This window comes from Arvicola amphibius, chromosome X (genome assembly GCF_903992535.2).
Source record: "Arvicola amphibius chromosome X, mArvAmp1.2, whole genome shotgun sequence".
Taxonomy (NCBI): Eukaryota; Metazoa; Chordata; class Mammalia; order Rodentia; family Cricetidae; genus Arvicola; species Arvicola amphibius.
Genome location: NC_052065.1, coordinates 100,537,200 through 100,557,863, shown reverse-complemented (window position 1 = coordinate 100,557,863; position 20,664 = coordinate 100,537,200). Strand labels below are relative to the sequence as shown.

The 20,664-nt window shown below is 44.0% G+C and overlaps 1 protein-coding gene across 1 annotated transcript; it reads right to left on the bottom strand.

Moving 5' to 3' along the window:
- Window positions 1-635: 635 nt before the first annotated feature.
- Window positions 636-17,630, bottom strand: LOC121677028 (mucin-12-like). Its single transcript, XM_042054349.1, has 2 exons — window positions 1,862-17,630; window positions 636-1,363 (listed from the first exon to the last, which is right to left on the bottom strand). Exons 1-2 carry the CDS (start codon window positions 17,628-17,630, stop codon window positions 636-638), a joined length of 16,497 nt encoding a protein of 5,498 aa, XP_041910283.1.
- Between the last annotated feature and the right edge of the window lie 3,034 nt (window positions 17,631-20,664).

Genomic DNA, 20,664 nt, shown 5'->3' with positions numbered 1-20,664 from the left:
CTGTGAATAAGAAGAGTTAAAGATGGCATGATAAGAGAGAGTAGAGCCCAGGATCCCCTCTAGAGATGAGCATATTTAGAACTTCAGTTTTACAGGATTGTAAGGTTTAAAGCCTCCATTGGCAGAAGGATTATGTTGGGGGCTTCCTGGCACAGAAGTTGAAGTTCTAACCCACTCTGCATTAGAGGGCACATTTCTGAATTCCCTTTGGTCACAAGGAGCAAATGTGAGGCTCAGTGTTTTAGGTGGGCTATTCTCGAGGCTCTCTCTTTCAGATTGAAACATTCTAAAGCTGCCTTGGACAGGGTGGCCATAGGAAAGTCTGAGGCCCCTTTGGTCACATTGAGAAGGTCTGATGTCTCCTTGAGGGGAGAGGTAAGAACTCAGGCTCCTTTTTTGCAGTGGGATCCTTCGGAGATTGCATGGGACTGAACGTGAATATCTGTGGCCTCCTAGGGCAGAAGGGTTACATATGGCGGTCCCATGTTGGTAGTGGAAGGCTGTGTCTCTGCCTTGGTAAGAGAGGGAAGATCTTAGGTCTGCTAGTTGAGGTCGGCTATATCTTAAATTTCCTTGGACAACAGGGAATGATGTGGCCTTCCCTTTTGGAACTGGTGAATATATGAGTCCCCATTTTACAGGAATCCAAGCTCTGCTCCCCTCTCTGGCACCAGTGGAAGGTTTCTGTCCCTCTTAGAAAGAGTGTGTTTAAAGTCCTCCTTTGTAAAAACAGGATGTCTGACATCATTGCTTTGGGGCAATGAAGAAGACTTGACACTCCCCCTGGGACTGTCTCCATCTGGGGATGACCTGAAGCTTTCTTGAGCTTCAGTGGAAGTTTTAATGATGTCTTGAGTATAAGTGAAATGCCTGTGTCTTGTTCTGGTAGAAGTAGAAGTAAGGCTGGAAGTCCCATGAGGAGAGGTAGAATGTCTGAGGGTCTCTTCACGAGAGGGAGTAGTTCCTATGTCCTCTTCTGTAGAAGTGGAAGCTTCTGTGCTCTCTTGGGGAGTAGTGTTTGGTTTCTTGTCCCTTTTAGCAGATGAAGCATGACTAAGTCCTCTTTGTGACAAAGACAGATGCTTACAGCCCTCATGTTCTGTATGGGAAGCATGAACATCTGCTTTGTTAGAGGGGGCCTGTTCCAATTTAGTTTTGATAGACCTGAAATATTTATGGCTGCCTTGGGGAGATGCAGAACTTCTCCCACCCTTCTCATGAGATAGTGAGGATCTGCAGCCTCCCTTAGAGATGGAAGGTTCTTTGCACTCTTGAGGACTAGCTTTTGGTTTCTGGTCCCTTTTGGAGGATGAATGTCTGGACCCTGTTTTGGACAAAGAGCGTAGTTTGCAGCCCTCGTGTTCTGAATGGGAAACATGAACATCTGATTTGTTAGAGGGGACCTGTTCCAACTTGATTGTGGTAGATCTGGAACATCTAGGGCTGCTTTGGGAAGATGTAGAACATCTGAGGCCCTCCTCATGAGATTGTAAGGATCTACAACCTCCCTTTGCAGAAGTAGTAGTAAGGCTCTCTTTGGGCTCAGTTTTAAGCCTTGCACTAACTTTGTTAGAAACCAAATCTCTGCAACCAGTTCAGGGAGAATGGTGAAATTTCAAGCCTTCATCTACTGATGGGACAGATTCGAGGCATAATTCTTTAGGAGCATGTTTCGATTTTGTTTTCTTCGATTTCGAATGTTTGAAGCCACCTCGTGGAGAGGGAGAACATCTGAGATCTTCTTTAGGAGGGGAACTAGATCTTAAGTTCAATTCTGATGATGCTGGGGGTGAGACGCTCCTTGGAGGAGTTGAGGTAGAACTTGAGTCCTTTCTGACATATATAGAAGATGTGAGCCTACCTTTGGCAGAAGGGAATGATCTTAAGGCATCAAGTTCTGAAAGTGAATATCTAATATCTCCTTCAGGAAATGGAGCATGCCTCACTATTTTTTTGGTAGAATGGGAGTGTCTATGGCTTTTATTGGGATAAGAGGGATATCTCAGGCAGTCACCATGAGAATGAATAGGAATAAAGTCATCATGTGCACAAGTGGACAGTCCCAAAAACTCAGTGGAAAAGGCATTTCCTATACCTTTTTGGGTAGATGGTATAGATTCTAGAACCCCTTGGGATGGTTTGGGGTTTCCAAGAGTATCATGGGGAAGTGTTGATAGCTCCAGATTCCCTTGGTTATATACTGAAGGGCCCAGAGTACATTGGTCAGAATTCAAATGTCTCAGAGCCTCTAAAAAAGATGGTAAAGATTTCGGAGCATCTGATACAGATTCTGAAGTCTTACAAACGTCTTTGGCTGTTGGCAAAGGCTCTGAGGTCTCTGGTGTAAGAGAAGGTTGCAGAGTCTGCACTGAAGGAGGTAGATGTTCTAAGGAATCTTGGGAAGTTGTTGAAGTTTCTGTAACCCCATTGTTAGACGATGGTACTTCTAGAATGCTTTGGATAAATGGTGGAGTTTCTAGTGTCCCCTGATCAGAGTCAGAAAGTCCAAGCATTCCTGGATCAGATGATGACTGTCCTAAAGACACATGATCCAAAGAAGGGCCTGAAGCCTCTTGGAATGACAAGGATGACAAAGAAGTATCATCTGGAGACCCTTGAGCAGATGGTGAATGTTCAAGTGATTCTTGTGCTGATATGGACAGTCCCAGAACCTCTTGTGAATGCAATGAATTTCCTGTATAGCATTGCTGAGAGAGGGAATCTCCTTGTATACCTGAAGATATTTCCTGACAACCTTGTTCTGAGGGGTACAGTGACCCAGTCCCAGATGCAAGTGGAGTGGGTCTCAGAGACCCTTGGTCAGGAAAAGAAGGTCCCAGGGATTCCTCCAGAGATACCGATGGTTCTAAATTTTCTTTTTCAGATACAGACGGTCCTATAGTACTTTGGGTAGAGAATGAAATTTCCAGAGATCCTGGGGAAGCTGGAAACATCTCTGAGGTTCCTGGGGAAGAAGCCTCTTTTGTAGATGACAAAGGTTCTGATGTCTCTGGTGTAAGTGGAGCCTGTTGTAGAATCTGCACTGAAGGAGGCAGATGTCCAAGAGAATCTTGGGCAGGTGGTGAAGTTTCTATAATCCCATGGGTAGAGGATGGTATTTCTAGAGTGCTATGGGTAGATGGTGATGTTTCTAGTGGCCCCTGTGAACATTCAGATAGTTCAAGATCTCCTAGATTAGATAATGATAATGACTTCCCTGAATGCCCTTGGTCCAAACAAGTACCTGAAGCCTCTTTAGGTGACAAGGAAGTATCTGGAGACCCATGAGCAGATGGTAAATACCCAAGAGACTCTTGTGCTGATATGGACAGTCCTAGAGCCCCTTGTGTAGACAATGCATTTCCTAAACAGATTTGCTGCAGTGGTGAATCTCCTAAAGTCACCTTTTCACCTGAAGATATTTCATGTAAACCTTTGTCTGTTAGTGAAGTTCTATCAGGCCCTATTTGAGATGAGGCAGTTTTCACAGACTGTTGGTCAGATGGAGAAAATTCCAGAGCTTTGTCGGAAACTGTTGGTGATCTCAGTATCACTTGGTCACCTTTGGCAAATGTTGAAAATGTCAGTTTCTCTAAAAGCGATATCAAAGTTTCTATAGCCCTTGAGAGAGATTTCAAAGTAGTATAAACCTCCTCAGAAAAGGGCAAAGGTTCTGTTGTCTCTGAAGCAAATTGGGAAGTACCCAGAGGCTGCTCCAAAGAAGTCTGAATTCCTAAAACACTTTGAGCTGATGGTACAGTTACTATAGACCCTTGGAGAGATGACGGTGTTTTCCTAGCACCTTGTGTAAATAGTGATGTTTGTGACATATCTTTTGAAGATTGAGAAAGTCCACAATCTTGTGGAGTAGATGATGAATGTACTAAAGCCTCTGGGGATAAAGAAGGGCCTAGATTCTCTTGGGAAGATGTGAACATTTCTGGAGACTCTAGGTCAGATTTTGAATGTCCTACATACTCTTGTGCTGATATGGAAGTTCCAAGAGCCCTTTGCACAGATAATGGATCTCCTACACACCTTTGTGGAGGTGGTGAAGATCCTAGAAACCCTGGGGCAGATATAGACAATTCGGGGCACAATTTGGCTGATAAAGATGGGGAGGTCCCTAGTACAGGTGAAGTAGGTCTCAGTGAACTTTTAGAAGACAGAAAAAATTGAACAGATTTTTGGAGAGATGATGATGATTCCTGAATCTGTTGGCCAGAATCAGAAGGGAACACAGCACTTTGGGCAGATATCGAATGTCCTTGATTTCCTTGGAGAGGTGGCAAAGTTTCTAGAGTCACAGATGAATATTCTGAACATTTAAATACCATTTGGGGAGATGTCAAAGTTTCTGATGACTTTGGAGTACATTGGGAATGTCCCAGATGCCCTGGGGAATGAGGTTGAAGTTTCTGAGCACCATGCACATCTAATGGACCTTCTATATCTTTTTGGAGAGAAGATGTTGTTCCTAGAGTAACTTGGGAAGATGACAAATTTTGGAATATTCCCTGATCAGAGAGAGAATGTGTATCTCCTGGGAAAGATGGGAATTGTGATACAGACCCTTGACTATAAGAAGGGTCCTGCACTTTGTGGGAAGACGTGGATGATCCTGGAGACCCTTGGTCAAATGAGCAATGTCCCAGAGACTCTTGTCCTGATATAGACAATTTCACAGTTCCTTGGACAGATAATGAATTTCCTTTATACCCCTTCTGATGTGGTGTTTGTCCTAGAGTCACTTTTGTGGGTCCAGACACTTTCTGCCACCCTTTATCTTGTAGGGAATGTTCCAGAGTACCTGGTGTAGATGGGGTAGGTCTCTGAGACTCTTGGGAAGATGGAGAATGTTTCAGATAAGTTTGGGCAGTTGGTGAAGATTCTACATGCTTCTTTGAAGATGTGGAAAGTTTTGAGTTATTTTGGGAGGATAGAGAAAAGCTCCCAGCATCTTGGAGTGTAGAACTGAAAAGTCCTTGTGACCTTGAGGCAGATAGCATTTTTTCTACAGGCCCTGGGGTAGACAGAGCAGGTTTAAAACCTCCTTGGGGAGATGGCAAGACTTTTAATTCCCCCTTTGAAAATTGGGAATTTCCCTCAGTTCCCAGGGAAAGAGACTTGAGGCCCAGATCATCTTGGGCATATGGCAAAGGTTCTGTTCTTCCCTGACTATTTAATGAAGGTTTCCTCACCTTTTGGGCAGATGTAGATGTTCCTAGAACATGCTGGGCAGAAACAGGAGGTCTCAGAGTCCACGAAACAGATGGAGACATTCCTAAATCCACGTTGGCAGGTGGAGAAGATCCTAGGGTCACTGGAGTAGATGATGAAGATCCCAAATCCCCTCTTGAGGAACTGGATAACACTAGATTGCCATGTGCATAGGTAGAAGCTTCCAGAGTATTTTTTCCATGTGGATAAAGGCAAGATCCCCCCGGTTCTTGTAAAGATAATGAAGGTCTGGAACTCACTTGAACAGATAAGGAAATTTCCACTGGCTCTAGGAAAGATGATATAGTCCCTTGCCCAGATAAAGAAATGACCGTTTGCCCTTTTGAAGAAAGCATAGAGCCTAAAGAGTCTGAAGCAGATGGATCTGTTTGTTGAACCCTTTGGGAAGACTTCCAAGATCCAAGATTTCCCAGGGAAGAAACAGAGGGTCCTAGAGTGTCATTCATAGGTGCAGAGAGACCAAAAGTCCCTTCTACAGACAGAGAAGGTTTCAAAAGGCACTGGGAAGAATGAAAAGGACTCAGGTTTTCCTGGGCAGATACGGAAAGTTCCAGAGGCCCATCATCAGATACCACATGCCCTCTGGTAGCTGTAGAAGTTTTGCATACACCTGGTATAGATGATGGATATCTTAGGGACTCCTGGTGAGTTGGCAAAGGTTCTATAGATGCTTGTGCTGTGATAGAAATTCTTGGAGGCCCTGGGGCAGATTTCAAAATTTCTACTGTCTTTTTGGCATGCTGACTATATCCCTGAGACACTGGGGTAGATGATGAATATGCTGCTGTGCTCTGTGCAGAGGTGGACTGTGAGCATGCATGTTGTATATGTGAGGAAGTGCCTGAGAGCCCTTGGGCATGTGGAGGATGTCCTAGACTCCTTTGTGCAGATGTGGGCAGTCCCATAGAACCTTGTGGAGAGAGACAGGAACCCACAGCTCCTTGAGTACATTGAGAAGTTGCTTGACTCCTCTGGCCTAAGGAGTAAAGTCCCAGAGTTTCCTGAGGACATCTTTTGTATACTGAACTTCCTACATGAGATGGAGAAGTTTCCAATGTCTCTCTTACATGTGACAATTGCCCATGATAACTTTCTGTATTTTGGACTTTTCCTTGGATGTCTGCAGAAGATAACAAGGACCCTGGGGTTCCTTTTGAAGATGCCGAAGGACTCAGTGAACATTGAGCAGATACATTAAGTTCTAGAGGCAGATGAGCAGAACTTAGAGATGCTGGATCACCTGGGACATGTGAGGAAAGTCCTCTAGGCACTTTGTTAAATGGTGAAGGCTCTCTAGGACCTGGGACAGATGGAGAGCTTCCCAAAGGCTCTCTGACAGATGACAAATGGCTAAGATTCATTTGGGCAGGTTTAGATGATTCTAGATTACCAGAGAAACAATGTAAAGTATAAAGTTCTCCTTGAGGAGATGAAAAAGGACACAGAGTTCCTTGTGCACACACGGAAAGTTCCAGAGGCAATCCAAAATATAGCAAAGGTTCAGGATATCCTGAACTCGCAGAAAGTTGGTGTATTTCCTGTGAACCAGGGACAGATATTCCAGTACCTGGAGGAGAGGACAAAGATCCTAGTGTGCTCTTTTCAGATTGGGAAGGATTCAGAAATCCTGGGACAGATGGTGGATGCTGTAGAGAAGTTTTCACAGACTGAGAAGTTTTCTGAGTGGTTTGGGATGAATTAGGATGTTTCCTAGTTCCTTGATTACACAGCAATGTCACTGGAGTTCCTTGTCCTGACACAGATAAGTCCAGAGACCCTTGGGAAAATAAAGAAGGATCCACAGACCTTTCTGCAGCCTGAGACACTCCCAGAGAACTCTGACCAGATTGCAAAGATCCTAATAGTGTCTGGGTATTTTGGATAGACTTCAGAGGTTCTGTCGTTGATGGAAAAGGTCCTACACTCTGTTTTACCGATGTCAAATTTCCCATTGTGCCTTTGGCAGATAAGAGAAACTCCCCAGTTCCCTGGAAATCAGAAGAAGGCGCTAAAGTCCCTTGTGCAGATTTGGATATTTTCAGAGTTCCTTGTGATGATGGGCAAGTTCCGACAGTTGTTTCATCAGAACAAGAAGATGGTGGAGTTTCTTGTGTTGATGACAGGAGACCCAGATGCCCTGGTACAGATGGCAATGTTCCCCTAGTCACTTGGGTAGATGGGGAATTTGTATATGGCTCTGGAACTGCTTTGGAATATGCAGAAAGTTGTAGATTCCCTTCAGCAAATTGTGCTGAATGCAGCATTTCCTGGGATAACATAACATGTTTCAGAGGTCCTTGGGAAAGTTTGTAAGGATCTATATTCCCTTGGCCAGAAGGGAAAGATTCTTCAGATCCTTGGATAGAAGTTAAATGTCCTCTAGGCACTAGAGGTGGTGGCAAAGCTTCTATAGTCCCTGTAGCAGTCTGAGAAGTTTCCACACCCTCTCTCACACATGACCAATGCCCCAAGGTATTCTGGGAATATTGGTGTTGTCTCAAAACCTTTGAAGAATATACTGACTGTTTTGAACACTCTTGGATAGATGACAAAGAACTTAGGACAGGCAAAGATTCCTCTGTAGCTGTGGAGAGTTCCTTAGGCACTTTAGAAGATAGCAAAGGTCCTAGAGTCCATGGATTAGATAAAGGATTTTCCTGAACACCTGGAGCAGATGGCAAATGTTCTTTGTGCTCTAGTGAAGACAAACAAGATCCTTGAGGTTTCTGGCTAGATTGAAAAAGTCCTGTAGTCCTTGGGGAAGATGCTGAATCTTGGACAGGATGTTTGGACAATGGAGAAAATCCTGGAGCTACTTGGGAAGAAGTGGGATGTGTCAATGTACTTTGCACAGATGGCATGGTTTCTACAATTCTTTTTGTGGGAGTAGATAGTTTTAGAGACCCTTGGACAGATAGGGAAGTCCCCAGAGCCCCTTGGTCAGATGAATAAGATCCTAGAGTTCCTTGTGTAGATAAGGAAATTGTCAGCGGCATTTGGGCAGGTGGAGAAAATCCTAGTTCCTTCTGGGTACTTTGATTAGTCCCTGACTTAGAAGCTGTATGTCCTTCAGTACTCTGTGTCCGTGTGGGCTTTAGCAAACTGGGTTTTGTATAAAGAGAAGCTTTCTCAGGAACTCGAGTAGTTGGTGAAGGATTCAGAGTCTCCTGCCCTGATGTGTTCACTTCCAGAGTTGCTTGTGAAGATAGGCAAAATTCATCATCTTTTTTCAAAGATGGGGAAGGAACTGCACTTGCTTGTGTTAGTGAGGAAAGTCCTGGAGTCACTGGGGTTTGTGGCAATGTGCCTGTAATCACTGGGGCAAATAGAGACATTTCCAAATCATCTGGGACAGAAGACAAATGGCTATGTGTGCACTGGTCAAACTTGGAGGGTCCCAACTTTTCTTTGGAAGATGCTGACTGTTGTAGTGATTGTTGGCTATATGGTGAAGAAGCTAGAGTTCCCTGAGTAGATATGTAATAATCGTCAGATAGAACATGTGCTAGATCTTTGGATGCTGATAATGAAGATTCATGAGATCTTGTGCCATGTTGTAAATGTCCTGTATTCCCAGAAGGAAATGACAAAGGCCCTGTAGGCCCTTGGAAAGATGGTGATGTATCTGTGCAAAACAAGTGCCCTAGCTTACTTTGGAAAGATGCTGGTGGACCCACAATCAATGGGGAAGATGCTGAATGTTCTACAGACCCTGGTCTGGATGAGAAAAAACCCAGTGTACCTTGGAGAGACATAGAATTTTCCTGATGCTGTTGATTAGATAGGCTAGTTGGTTGATTCCTTAGAGTAGTTTGGAGAGATTTATTAGCATCTGGTGCAGATGATGAAGGTTTCATTGCACCTGGGGAAGACAACAAAGGCTTTTTAATTCCTTGGTTAAAAGATGGTCTCAGAATCTCTGTAGCAGATGGTGACTCTTGCCGAGGACCTTGAACCAACAGAGAATGTCTAGAAGCTTCCTTAAAAGAATTGGAATGTTTTGTAAGTTCACGATCAGATTGCAATTTCTCAGGAGGCCTATTTGCAGATGTGGGCAGTACCAAAGATCCTTTAGGAGACAGGGAGTCCTTTTGGGTATATGGCAATATTTCTGGTAGTTTATGGGGATATGTTGTAGATCGTAGAACCCCTGTTGTACATGGCAATGATCCTAAAATGCCCTGTACTGAAAAAGACTTTTCCACAGTATCTTTTTCTAACTGAGAATTTCTTCCATTCTCTCTAGCAGATGCCAAAGGTTCTAGGGTCCCTTGTGCCAATGACAACACTTCTAGAGTTCTTTGTGAAGGTGGTCTAGGTCCCACTACCTTTTGGTCAGTTAGAGAAGTTGCTGAAGTCACATGTAGTAATGAAGAAAGTTCCAAAGAGTGTGGAGCAGATGGTGAAGTCACTGTAGTCCCTGAAACTGCTGTAAAAGTTTCTACAGGCTCTACTTCAGGTAAAACATATCCATGCATGCTCTCAGAGGATTCACGAGTTCCCACAAGATCTTGGGAAGATTCAGAAAGTTCTTGAGCCTCTTGGGCAGATGTTGAAGGATGCAACAACCCTTGAGTCAATTTAAAGTGTTTCTGAGGCCCTTGGGAAGCAATCAAAGTTGCTAGATGCACTGGGCCAGATTGGAAGGGTTCCTGAACACTTGGGGCAGATAAATGCCCTCCACACTCCTGGGGTGAAAACAATTTTCTTGTAGTTTGTGAGGCTGTTGAAGAATGTTTTTTACCCTGTCCTTCAGTTGAAAAATATCCTTGTTCCCATTGTGCAGACTGGGATGGTTCCAGGAACGCTGGAGATGATATGGAAAGCTCTACAGTCTCAGACTCTTGGGAAGATGGAAAAGGACACGGAGAGTCACAGATAGATATGGACAGTTTCAGAGGCTTTGGTGTAGTTAGCAAAGAGTCTTGAGGCTCTAGGGTAGATAGAGAAGGTTCCTGCATCTGAGCACTAACTAAAAATGGTGGATCTTCAGTATCTTCTGAGGGGGATAACAGTGATTCTTCAGTTTCCTGATCAGACAGAGCAGGTATCAAAGCCTCTTTGACACATGGTGAATGTAATAGATGACCTTGGTCAGATAGAGAAGATTCATTAGCCTCCTGGGAATGAGTTGAAAGTTTTGTAGTTCTTTGAGCAACTGATAAATTTTCTAGATCTCCTTCTGCAAACTTGGTCATTTCCACAGTCCTTTGATCAGACTGAGAACCTTCAAGATCTCCATGGAGAGCTGGCAAAACTCCCACCCTCATCTGGTCATTATATTGAGATGCTGAAGGCCCAAGGGCAGAGGACAAATGTGCTTTGGTCACTGGTGCAGATGCAGATAACTGTATAGAATCTGCTTCAGATAAGGAAAGTCCCTCAGCTCCTAGTGTAGATGCCAATGGTCCCAGAGAACCATGATCAGATGGAGACCGTCCCGAAGACCCTTGTTCAGATAGCAAAGATCCCACAACCTCTTGAGGACAAGGGGAAGTAGCTTGAGTTGCATTTTGTAGGAAGGAATGTTCTAAAGGCTCTCTATCAAGTAAGGAGATGTTTTGAAGCCTTAGGGTAGATAGAGAAGGTCCCTGCATCTGAACACTAACTGAAGAGGGTGGATGTTCTGTATCTTCTGAGGGGGATAACAGTGATTCTTCAGTTTCCTGATCAGACAGAGCAGGTATCAAAGCCTCTTTGACACATGGTGAATGTAATAGATGACCTTGGTCAGATAGAGAAGATTCATTAGCCTCCTGGGAATGAGTTGAAAGTTTTGTAGTTCTTTGAGCAACTGATAAATTTTCTAGATCTCCTTCTGCAAACTTGGTCATTTCCACAGTCCTTTGATCAGACTGAGAACCTTCAAGATCTCCATGGAGAGCTGGCAAAACTCCCACCCTCATCTGGTCATTATATTGAGATGCTGAAGGCCCAAGGGCAGAGGACAAATGTGCTTTGGTCACTGGTGCAGATGCAGATAACTGTATAGAATCTGCTTCAGATAAGGAAAGTCCCTCAGCTCCTAGTGTAGATGCCAATGGTCCCAGAGAACCATGATCAGATGGAGACCGTCCCGAAGACCCTTGTTCAGATAGCAAAGATCCCACAACCTCTTGAGGACAAGGGGAAGTAGCTTGAGTTGCATTTTGTAGGGAATAATGTTCTAAAGTCTCTGGAGCAAGTAAGGAAATGTTTTTAGTTCCTGGAGCAGAGAGAGAAAATTCTTTAGACTCTCCTCTACTGGACAGATGGTCAAGAACATTTTGGAGCATTTGGGATTCTTTTGGAAACTCTAGAGAAAAAGTGGAATGTTCTACATCCTCTACTTTAGATGGCAAAGGGCACAGAGTCTGTTCATTAGGTGTTTTAATTTGTAGAGGCCCTTCGGTAGTTACAAAATGTTCTAGGACCTGAGAAGTAGATGAAGAAGGTTCCTGTGCATGTGGTGCAGAGGGAGTACCTTTTGCATCTTCTCTGGCAGATAAAAGAGACTCCAGAGATCCCAGACCACATGAGGAAGATTCCAAATCCTCTGGGTTGAAAGATAAATATGGAGTCAATGGGGAAGCTGACTTGGCTGGTTTCTCAAATGGAGAAATTTCTCCATCTTTTCCCATAGATGACACATGCCCAAGTTTCCTACGTTCTGATTCTGATGGTTCCATGAGCCCTGGAGAATATACCAAAAGTCCTAGAGTCCCTTGAGCAGATGGTAAAGGATCAAACATTTCATGTGCTGATATGGACATATCATTGGGTCCTTCAGCAGATTGCAAATGATCTAAAGTTTCTGGGGTCAATGGGAAAGATTTCCAAGAACCTGGTTCCCTTGATAAATTTCCTCCAGCCTCTGGAGTTGATAAAGGTCCTTGAATGCCAGAGTCAGTTTTGGGAAGTTCTAGAGGCCATTGGGCAGATAGTGGATGTTGGTGAGGGCCTTGGATCCATGAAGAAGGTCTCAAAGCCTCCTGTAAGGAAGTAAAAGGTTTCATTGACCTTTCAGGAGATGATACATTTTCAACTCTCCCTTTTTTGGATGATAATAGTTCCAAAGCCCCTTGGGAAGATGATAATGTTTCCCTAATCCCTTTTCCAGGTAAAGAATTTTCCAAAGACTTTTGGGCAAACGTAGTTCTTAGAGCTCCAGTGGCAGAAGAAGATTCCCCAACACTTTCCGCATATTGGGAGTTCTCTAGTGACTCATTTGCTAATGAGGAAAGTCCCATATGTTCCAGAGCAGACGATAAAGCTACTAAATCCTCTGAAATACTTGGAGCACTTTCCAGAACAATTTGTGAAGGTATCAAAGTTTTTTGTCCCTCCTTGGCAGATTGGCAAGATTTCAAATTCCCTATTAAAGATGATAAGTGATCTTGAGCCTCTTGGGTAGACAGTGAATTACCCAGAGACCCCTGTGCATATATAGAAAGTTGTTCAGGCTGTTTGTCAACTAGCATATGTCCAAGAATCCTTGAACCAGATAGAGAGGATTCTAGATCACCTGTGGCAGAAATAGAATTTTTGAGATGTTCAGAGTTAGATGACAAAATATCAAGAGACTCTTGGGGAAATTTCAAACTTTCTTGAGTCCCCTGGATGGTTGAGGAATGTTGAAGAACTCCTACATTAGGTGGCAAATGTTCTAAAGCATATTGGGCACACTGAAATTTTCCGGTAGCCCCTTTGGAATATGATGGGTTCACCAGAGCCACCTCTGCTGCTTCCACATGTTGGATGGACCCTTGTTCCAATGTGGACAGTTCTGGAGCTTGTTGGGCAGACAGGGAAAGTCCCACATCCTCTTGAGCAGATGGCAAATGTCTGAGAGTCCCTTGTACAGGTAAGAAAGTGAAAACAGGATCATGATCAAATATCATAGATCCTGGAAACCCTGAGATATTTTTCAATTGTTCTGGAGATCCTGTGCTGTGTGAATATGTCTCCACCTCCACTTCCACAGAGAACAATGGACCCAGGGTCCCCTGGGAAGATATGAAAGGTGACATATCATCTATAGAAGAAAGAGAATGCCCTGTAGTTGCTTTTGTGGACTTGTAAATTTCTATAGGCTCTTGTGCAGATAGGGAATGTCCCACAGAACCATGGACTGAGAGCACAGGGCTTATGCTACCTTCTGAAGGTGAGAGACTTACCTGAAGCCCTTGTACAGATGGCATTGATGGTAGGGCCACTGAACCATATTGAGGTAATTCTAGAATTCCATGAACAGGCAACAATGGGGAAGGGGTTTCCTGAGACAGAGTTGAAAGTCTCTGAGCCTTTGGAGCCACTGGTAAGTGCTCAAGTGGCTCAAGGGCTGAAGGGGGATTTTCCAGATATTCATGTGTAGATGGTAGAAATCTTTGCAAGCCTTGTGCAGATTTGGAAGTGCCAGCACTCCCCTGAGTAAGTATGGAAAGATCCAGAGGCCGTTCTAGGGACAACAAGGGCCTTTTCAAAGACACCCCAGGTGAGCATGAAGTTTCCAGAGAGCCCTGAGCAGGAGGGACATGTTCTAAAATCCCTTGTTCTAGTGAAGAATCTTCCTGATCTCCTGGGAGGTTGTGCAAATGTCCTGAATAACTTAATGAAGATGGAAATTTTTCCTGAGGCCCTTGGGCAGATGACAAAAGTTCTTTTGCTCCCTGGGCAGCCTGGAAACAACACAGGTCTCCAGGAGCAGATGGAGAATGTTCAAGAAACCCTAGGCAAGATGGTGTAGTTCCTCGATACCACTGCTTAGATGTTAATGGTATTGGAGACCCTGGGGAAGATGGAAAGTGTTCTGCAGCAAGAAGGCAGTAGGAGGCATAAGGATCTTTAGATAGTTTGGAGAACATAGGAGATGTCAGGTCCTCTTGTACTAATGGCAAAGGCTCAAGATATTTTTGTTTACATTTGGCCTCTCCAATAGACTCTTTGGCAGATAAGGAAGGTTTCAAGACTCCCAAGTCAGATTTAGAAACTGACAGATCCCCTTGGGTATAGGAAGAATTTTCTGGAGCCTTTGACAGGGATGGAGAATGTCCCTGAAGGCCCAGGACAGATGGTAAATGACATAGACCCCCTGGGACAGACAGAGAAGGCCCTTGAGACTCTTTGGAAGATATTGAATGTTCACGAGTCCCTTGGTTAGAATGGCAAGGTTCCACAGACTTTTGTTCAGATGTGGAATATTGTGGGGCCTTTTGTACAGATATAGAAGGCATAGGACTTACCTGAGTAGTACTTGTAGTGATCGATGTTCCTTTTGAAGCAGTAGAAGATGCACATACCCTTTTTGAGGAGGGGAGGCGTATGAAACTGCCTTCCTCAAATGAGGAAGTTCCGAAGTCCCATTCATCAGAAGGATCATCTCTCAACCTCTTTTTGGTAGAAATGGAATGTCCAGGGTACACTTGGGCAGAGGGAACATGTTTAATATTTCCCTCCTGAGAAGGGGTCTGCATGAAACTCTCTTGTGTAGATGAGGAAGATGGTAAAATACCGTCATGAGATATGATAGATCCTTGGGCCTCTTGCTCAGAAGGGGAAGGTGCTACTGTGTCAGGTGTACATGTGTGTTTTTTTACTACAGCTTCAGAATGAGGGGAAGTTCCTAGAGCCTGTGTAGGTGTGGTATCCCCTAATGTTTCCTGTGCATATGTAGTGAGTCTAAAATCCTCATGGGCAGCTAAGAAAGTTACTGGAGTTCCTTGTTTAAATGTGGAAGTTTTAGGAACACTTTCTTCAGGTGTAGAAGATAATGAAGCCTTTTGTATAGATATGTTAGGATCCAGAGACAGTTGGATGGACAAAACAGGATCCAAGGGCCCTTGGGAAGATAAGGTAGAATTCAGAACCTTTGGGGTATTTGTTGGATGTTCTGGAGTCACTTGTGGGCATGTGGAAAGACTAACATCCCTTTGTGCAGATGGGGAATGGCCTATAGCCTCTTGTGTAGTCAGGAGAGATTGCTGATACCCTTGAGGAGATGGAGAAATTTGCACAGCCTCCTGTGAGGAGTGGAGAGGTCCTGTGGGTGTTTGTGGGCATGTAGAATCTGAAGAATCCCCTTCTCTCAATGTGAAATTTGCTACAAATTCTTGTGTACATGTGTCACATCCAAGAGCCATTTCTAAGGATGGGGATGAGTCTGGAACCCGTTCTGCAGATGTATCCTTTCCCACAGTCCCTTTATCACATATGGTAGAACCCAAAAAGTGCTGGACAGGTTGTAAATGACCTGGTAATTCTGGTGTATATGTAGAAATATCAAGAGCCTCTCTTACACATGTGGAATGTTCTAGAGACTCCTGAGGAAGAAGGGAAGGCTGTATTGTCTTGACGCCCTGGGTTGTTGTGGAGCATGCATGGCTCACTTGAACTCTCTTGGCATATCTTAGGCTATTTTCTTTCCAATGACGAATCAGAAGGGCCTTTTTGATTGGCAGGGTATATTTAGAGCCCTTTTCATCTGATAGGGACACTGGAAATCCACCTTGCTCAGAAGGAGGATTTGTCCTTCTCTTTTTGCTACAGTGGGAATATCCATTGCCCATTTTCATATCTTGATTAGGGTTGAATTTCCTTTTGTGAGAGAAAATAGGTCTTTGACCCACTTCTCTAGATGTAGACAATTTTGGAGTCCTCTTGACAGATATGGAAGGACTCAGAACCCCTAGGGAAGTTGATGCAGGTGCTAGAGACCTTTGTGTATGTTGAGAAGGCACAAGGGTCCCTTGGATAGACTTGGGAGTTCCTAGACTTTCTTGTAGATATGTAGAACTCTCTAGGGCCCCTTCTGAAGATGGCAAATTGTCTGGAATATATGATGTAGATGTAGATAGTTTTGTTTCTGCTTGGGTAGGCATGAGTGGTATGAGGCTCACTTGGGGAGTAGTGATAGGGTTTGGTCCCCCCTGTGCTGTAAGGGAAGATCTGAGCCCATTTTCTGGTGTAGGACATTTAAAGCCCTCTTGATTTAATGGGGAAGTTTTAAAATTCCCTTGGTCAGAGGAGGCAGAACTCAAGCTCACTTCAGCAGATACTGATTGCTTAGGGTCGTTCTGGGGAGAGGGAAAACAGGCTTGGCTCTCTTCATGAGAGGGTATAACTCTCCTGTCATCTTTGGTAGATGTCAAAGGTGTCAAACTGCTCTGGGGAGATGGGGTAAGACACATTCCATTTTGGGAAAATGAGAGATCACTGACCACCCCTTTTGGAGAAAAACATTTGGAGTTCTCTTTGTCTAACGGGGCCTTGTGTAGGCCCCCTTGATCAGAAGGGGCTTGTCTAAAACTCTTTGGTGGAGAATTGGAATGATTGGTGACCCCTCGGCTAGAGGGTGGACTTTTGAAAACCCTTCTGGAAAAGGAGACATGTTTGATTTTCCTTTCAGCAAAAGGGGGAGGTTTCTGGGATGCCTGGGAAGATATGGACTGCCCCATAGACCCTTGATCACTTTGGGTTCCTCCCAGACTCTCTCCGGTGGATAGGGATAGTCCCTGAGCATCTTGGGAAGAAGTGGAGTATCCCAGAGCTCCTTGGGTAGGGGAGGAAGGTTCCAGAGAACCTTGAAATTGTGGGGAAATTACCAGTCCACGTCGGTCAGTGGAAGAGTCAGCAGAAGACGGCCCAGGCACTGTGTCATCCTCGTTGACCTTTTCACTGGCATCTCCAGCACAGTGTCTTGGAGATGTTGCAGATACTCTGGTGCCCGAATGGTCGAAGTCCATAGGTTCTTCAAACACAGTAGACATATCCAGCCTTCTTTGCACCTTCCCAGGTCTGTGCACAGAAGTTGAGGCCACTCTTTTTCTGGTGGCAGGAGGTAAGGCAGATGGTCTGGGTTCCCTGCTCAGTGGGTTACTCCTGCAGTCAGGAACCCCTGGAGGAAGTGGAACTTGTCCTTCCTTGATCTCTTTCAGCTCTTTTAAAGGGTCCAGGGTCTTCTTACTGGATATAGTCTTTATAAGAGCTCTAAGATTCCGCAGTATATCTGCAGTACCAGTGTTGGGGATTTTGAATGTTTTGTCCTCATAAGGCTTTTGGCACCTGAACTTGTGCCTAGCCAGTCGAAGCACCCCTGGAGGTGAAAAGTCCCTCGGGAATTTGGTGCTGGTCAAGTATGTCTCCCATTGGGGTGCGCTGTCATCAATCCCTTGGGGGACACTGAAGGGGGTCCCAGGCCGGCGACCTCTGAAAGAGGTCCCAGGCCTATGAGGCAAATGCTTCCCCCATTGGGATAGGATGTCATCATCCCATTGGGGGACCCAGAAGGGGGACCCAGGACGGGGTCCACTGAAGGGAGTCCCAGGCCGGGGAGGCTGGGAAAACTGTGGTCTCTGGTCAGAGTGTGATGGACCAGCTGAGGCTCGCTGGCCTCTCTCCACAGGTTTGGCCATTTAGCCAATAAAGTAGTTGAAAAATAAAAAGGGAAACTACCCCTCGCAAGGGGAAGCAAATGTACTTGCCAATGGTGACTCACGGCAAGCAGCAGCAAAGCAATATCCTCAGAGAGAGGCTCTCCTTCCCGAGAACTGTGGACACGTCCGGTAGGCGAAGCACACAGAACTCGAGTGACAGTTGGCCTCAGAAATCGAGCAAAGCTCGAGAGCTGCACTTGGAATGGATGTCCTCGGGCCTGCACGGGCCAGTCCCGAGCTCTCAGCTGGCAGTTATGCGTGCACTAGCCAGGCAAACATTCAAGCTTTCTGAATGAGGAGGGCACCTCGGACCCTCTCTTCTTCATTAGGGTCAAGAGTGCTACCTAGTCTGGTGCCCACTGTCAGTGACTATTGAAGAGGAAACATGATTCGGAAGGCAAGGGGTGCTTGGGAGACTTTGCTTTCGGGTTCCTCTTACACCAGTGTGGTCCCGCTGTCAGGAGGTCGTCAGTGTTGCAGTTAGGTGTGTTTGAGCCTCGTAACTAAATGAGAAAGGACAATCCAGGCGTTTGCTTCTCAGAGACTGTGGGGGCGAGGCAATCACTGGTTGGGCTAGGGAAAGAATAAGTAATATTGCTTGAATAGAGCAGAGGATGTGTGGAACTGATATTACAAATGGTATTCTGTATTTTAAGGATAGCTTATCCTATGATTTTCTACTAAATTGGTGACAACTTCTGTGAACGACTTCTGGTATGCTGAAATGCATCTCTAGACTGCTTAATAGTACTTACTGCAGTGCTGTTTTGATATAAATGTTAATATGTATGTATGTGTGTGTGTATATATATATATATATGAAAATAAGGATAAGAATAGCAGTCTTATAGTACAAAAGCAAGTTGTTTTTCAAATACTTTTATCTGCTTTTGGTTAAGTTCACCAATTCAGAACACAGACACAGTTGGACTCCCTAATGTAGCCCTTATGGCCTTAAGCAATTGCTTTGTCTTGGTTTACATGTTGGGTGCTATAACGTTTACATATTTGATTGTTTGGGAAGGTCATATAATTTCCCTGAAGGCACAATATGGCTAATGGCTCATATTAGTGGCTCTGCATGGGCCATTCACTTCCATTCTAATGATGAAGCTGAAGTATAGTTACACAGAATGATTTTGGAAACCCTTAGAGAAGTTGATTCTTTAAAAGGTCATGTTTATTGAGCAGTTGATATACTGAGAAAGTGTAAATTTGAGGATATGGATTAAGATGTTACCTTATTGATAGAGAAACTTGCTTTGCTTGTTGCACGTTTTTCCAATTTTACTTTGAGCACTTTTTGTTCTTGCTGGATGAAAGGCTTTTGCTTATTTATTTCAGTGCTATATCTGATTTTTGTAAAGGATTGCTCTCTCCCTTTGGCTACAGAGACAATATGGCTTCAGAATCATTGGGGCACTTTTCTATCATCTAATTATCTTCCTGTGCCATTGTCTTAGTGATTTGGCACATGCTTTCTCCTTGGAATTTTTGGAAACTTCATCACTCCCTTCCCTTAGTCCTAATTTACCTCACTAATTTCATTTTGAAAGGTTTCTCTCTCCAGAAATTTTATAGTTCACTGTGTTTATCCTCATACTAGCACATATCCGTAACTCTCATATACCTTTCAACCATTTATCTAAATTTTCTGTTGGTCCCTTGAGGTCCTTTGGAGACATTGAATTTGCACACCAGCATAATGCTTCTAGGCATGAAAAACTTGGTGTAGGCTACAATGAATAGAGAATTGTGAATATCAATTTATATAATATACACCTCATGAGAATTTGCTTGGCAATTCTGATATCAGGACAAAACAGTTTTTTTCAATTCAAGTTACAGTGACTGTGTTTAGTTCAGATAATCTATCAAAGGTAGTTTATACATATATGAATGACTGCTCAAAGAACAGTAATATTTAAGAGATTTTAAGGATTCACTTTGATAAGGTTGTTCAACTACAAGAACTTTAATGTATAGTAGATTTAATAATGAAAATAACTGAATAGTATACTTTTGTAGCATTTAACTCAGTAATTAACATTCTTTTTTAAAGTGTTTTTATCTTATTCATTTTGTCAGCATACAAGGAAATGAGTTTCACTACAGCAGTTTCATACATATGCTCTTATTGTTAGCAAGGATGTTTTCTAGCCCCCCTAGGTCCTTTCCTTTCCAGTATTGGTCCTATCTAACTATCCACCTGTTAGTATTCAGGCATGTGTACTGGCCTGAGCTTGGGGTAAATGTCTTCAACTGTAGTCACTCAGAGCTCCTTCTGTGCACATTCATTACATTCCCTTTTAAAAGGACCATGCCAACCTCCCAACCCTCTCTTTCTCTGTCTTCATCTGTCCATCTGTCCCCCCTCTCTCTCCCTCTCTCTTTCTTCTCTCTTTTCCTCTCTACTCCTGTCCCCAGAAGCCAGGCTCCCCTTCTCCCCTCCCTCTTTTCCCATTCACTTTCCTCCAATTAAAAAACCTCTCTACCTGAGCTTTTTGCATGGCATCTTTCTTGCACAAGCCAACTTTTCTCAATTAGAGCACACCTGTGTGCCTTCATGTTATTTCTCCTGGCAGGATCTTTTTGGGAACAAGAAGACACCATCTGAGGTAGACTGCCTTCATTTACCCTTCCTATTTATGTTCCTCTAACCCCACCTTGTGTGTGTGTGTGTGTGTACATAAACATGAGTATAACTGCACGTGTGTGTGTTATTGGCATGAATGTGTAGTGTGTTATTGGCATGAATGTGTAGTGTGTTTTTATATGTGTAGGTGCACATGTGAATGGGTATATGTATATATATGTGTGTGTGTATGTATATGTGTGTGTATGTGCATGTGTGCATGTAGAGACCCCCATGTTGATGTTGGTTGCCTTTAAAGATGCTACACTTTTTTTTACTGAAACATAATTTGGCTTGTCTAGCTACTTAGCATGTCCCTTATGATCTCTGGTTTCTAACTCTCTAAAGTACAGATGAGTAGCCCCACTTACCGTTTAT

Coding starts and splice junctions, on each gene's coding strand:
- LOC121677028 (XM_042054349.1), bottom strand. CDS start 17,630: ATGGCCAAACCTGTGGAGAGAGGCCAGCGAGCCTCAGCTGGTCCATCA. Junction 1,364..1,861: donor ATCATTCCCTTCTGCCAAAG/GTAGGCTCACAT, acceptor TTTCCCATTCAG/AACACGAGGGCTGCAAACTA.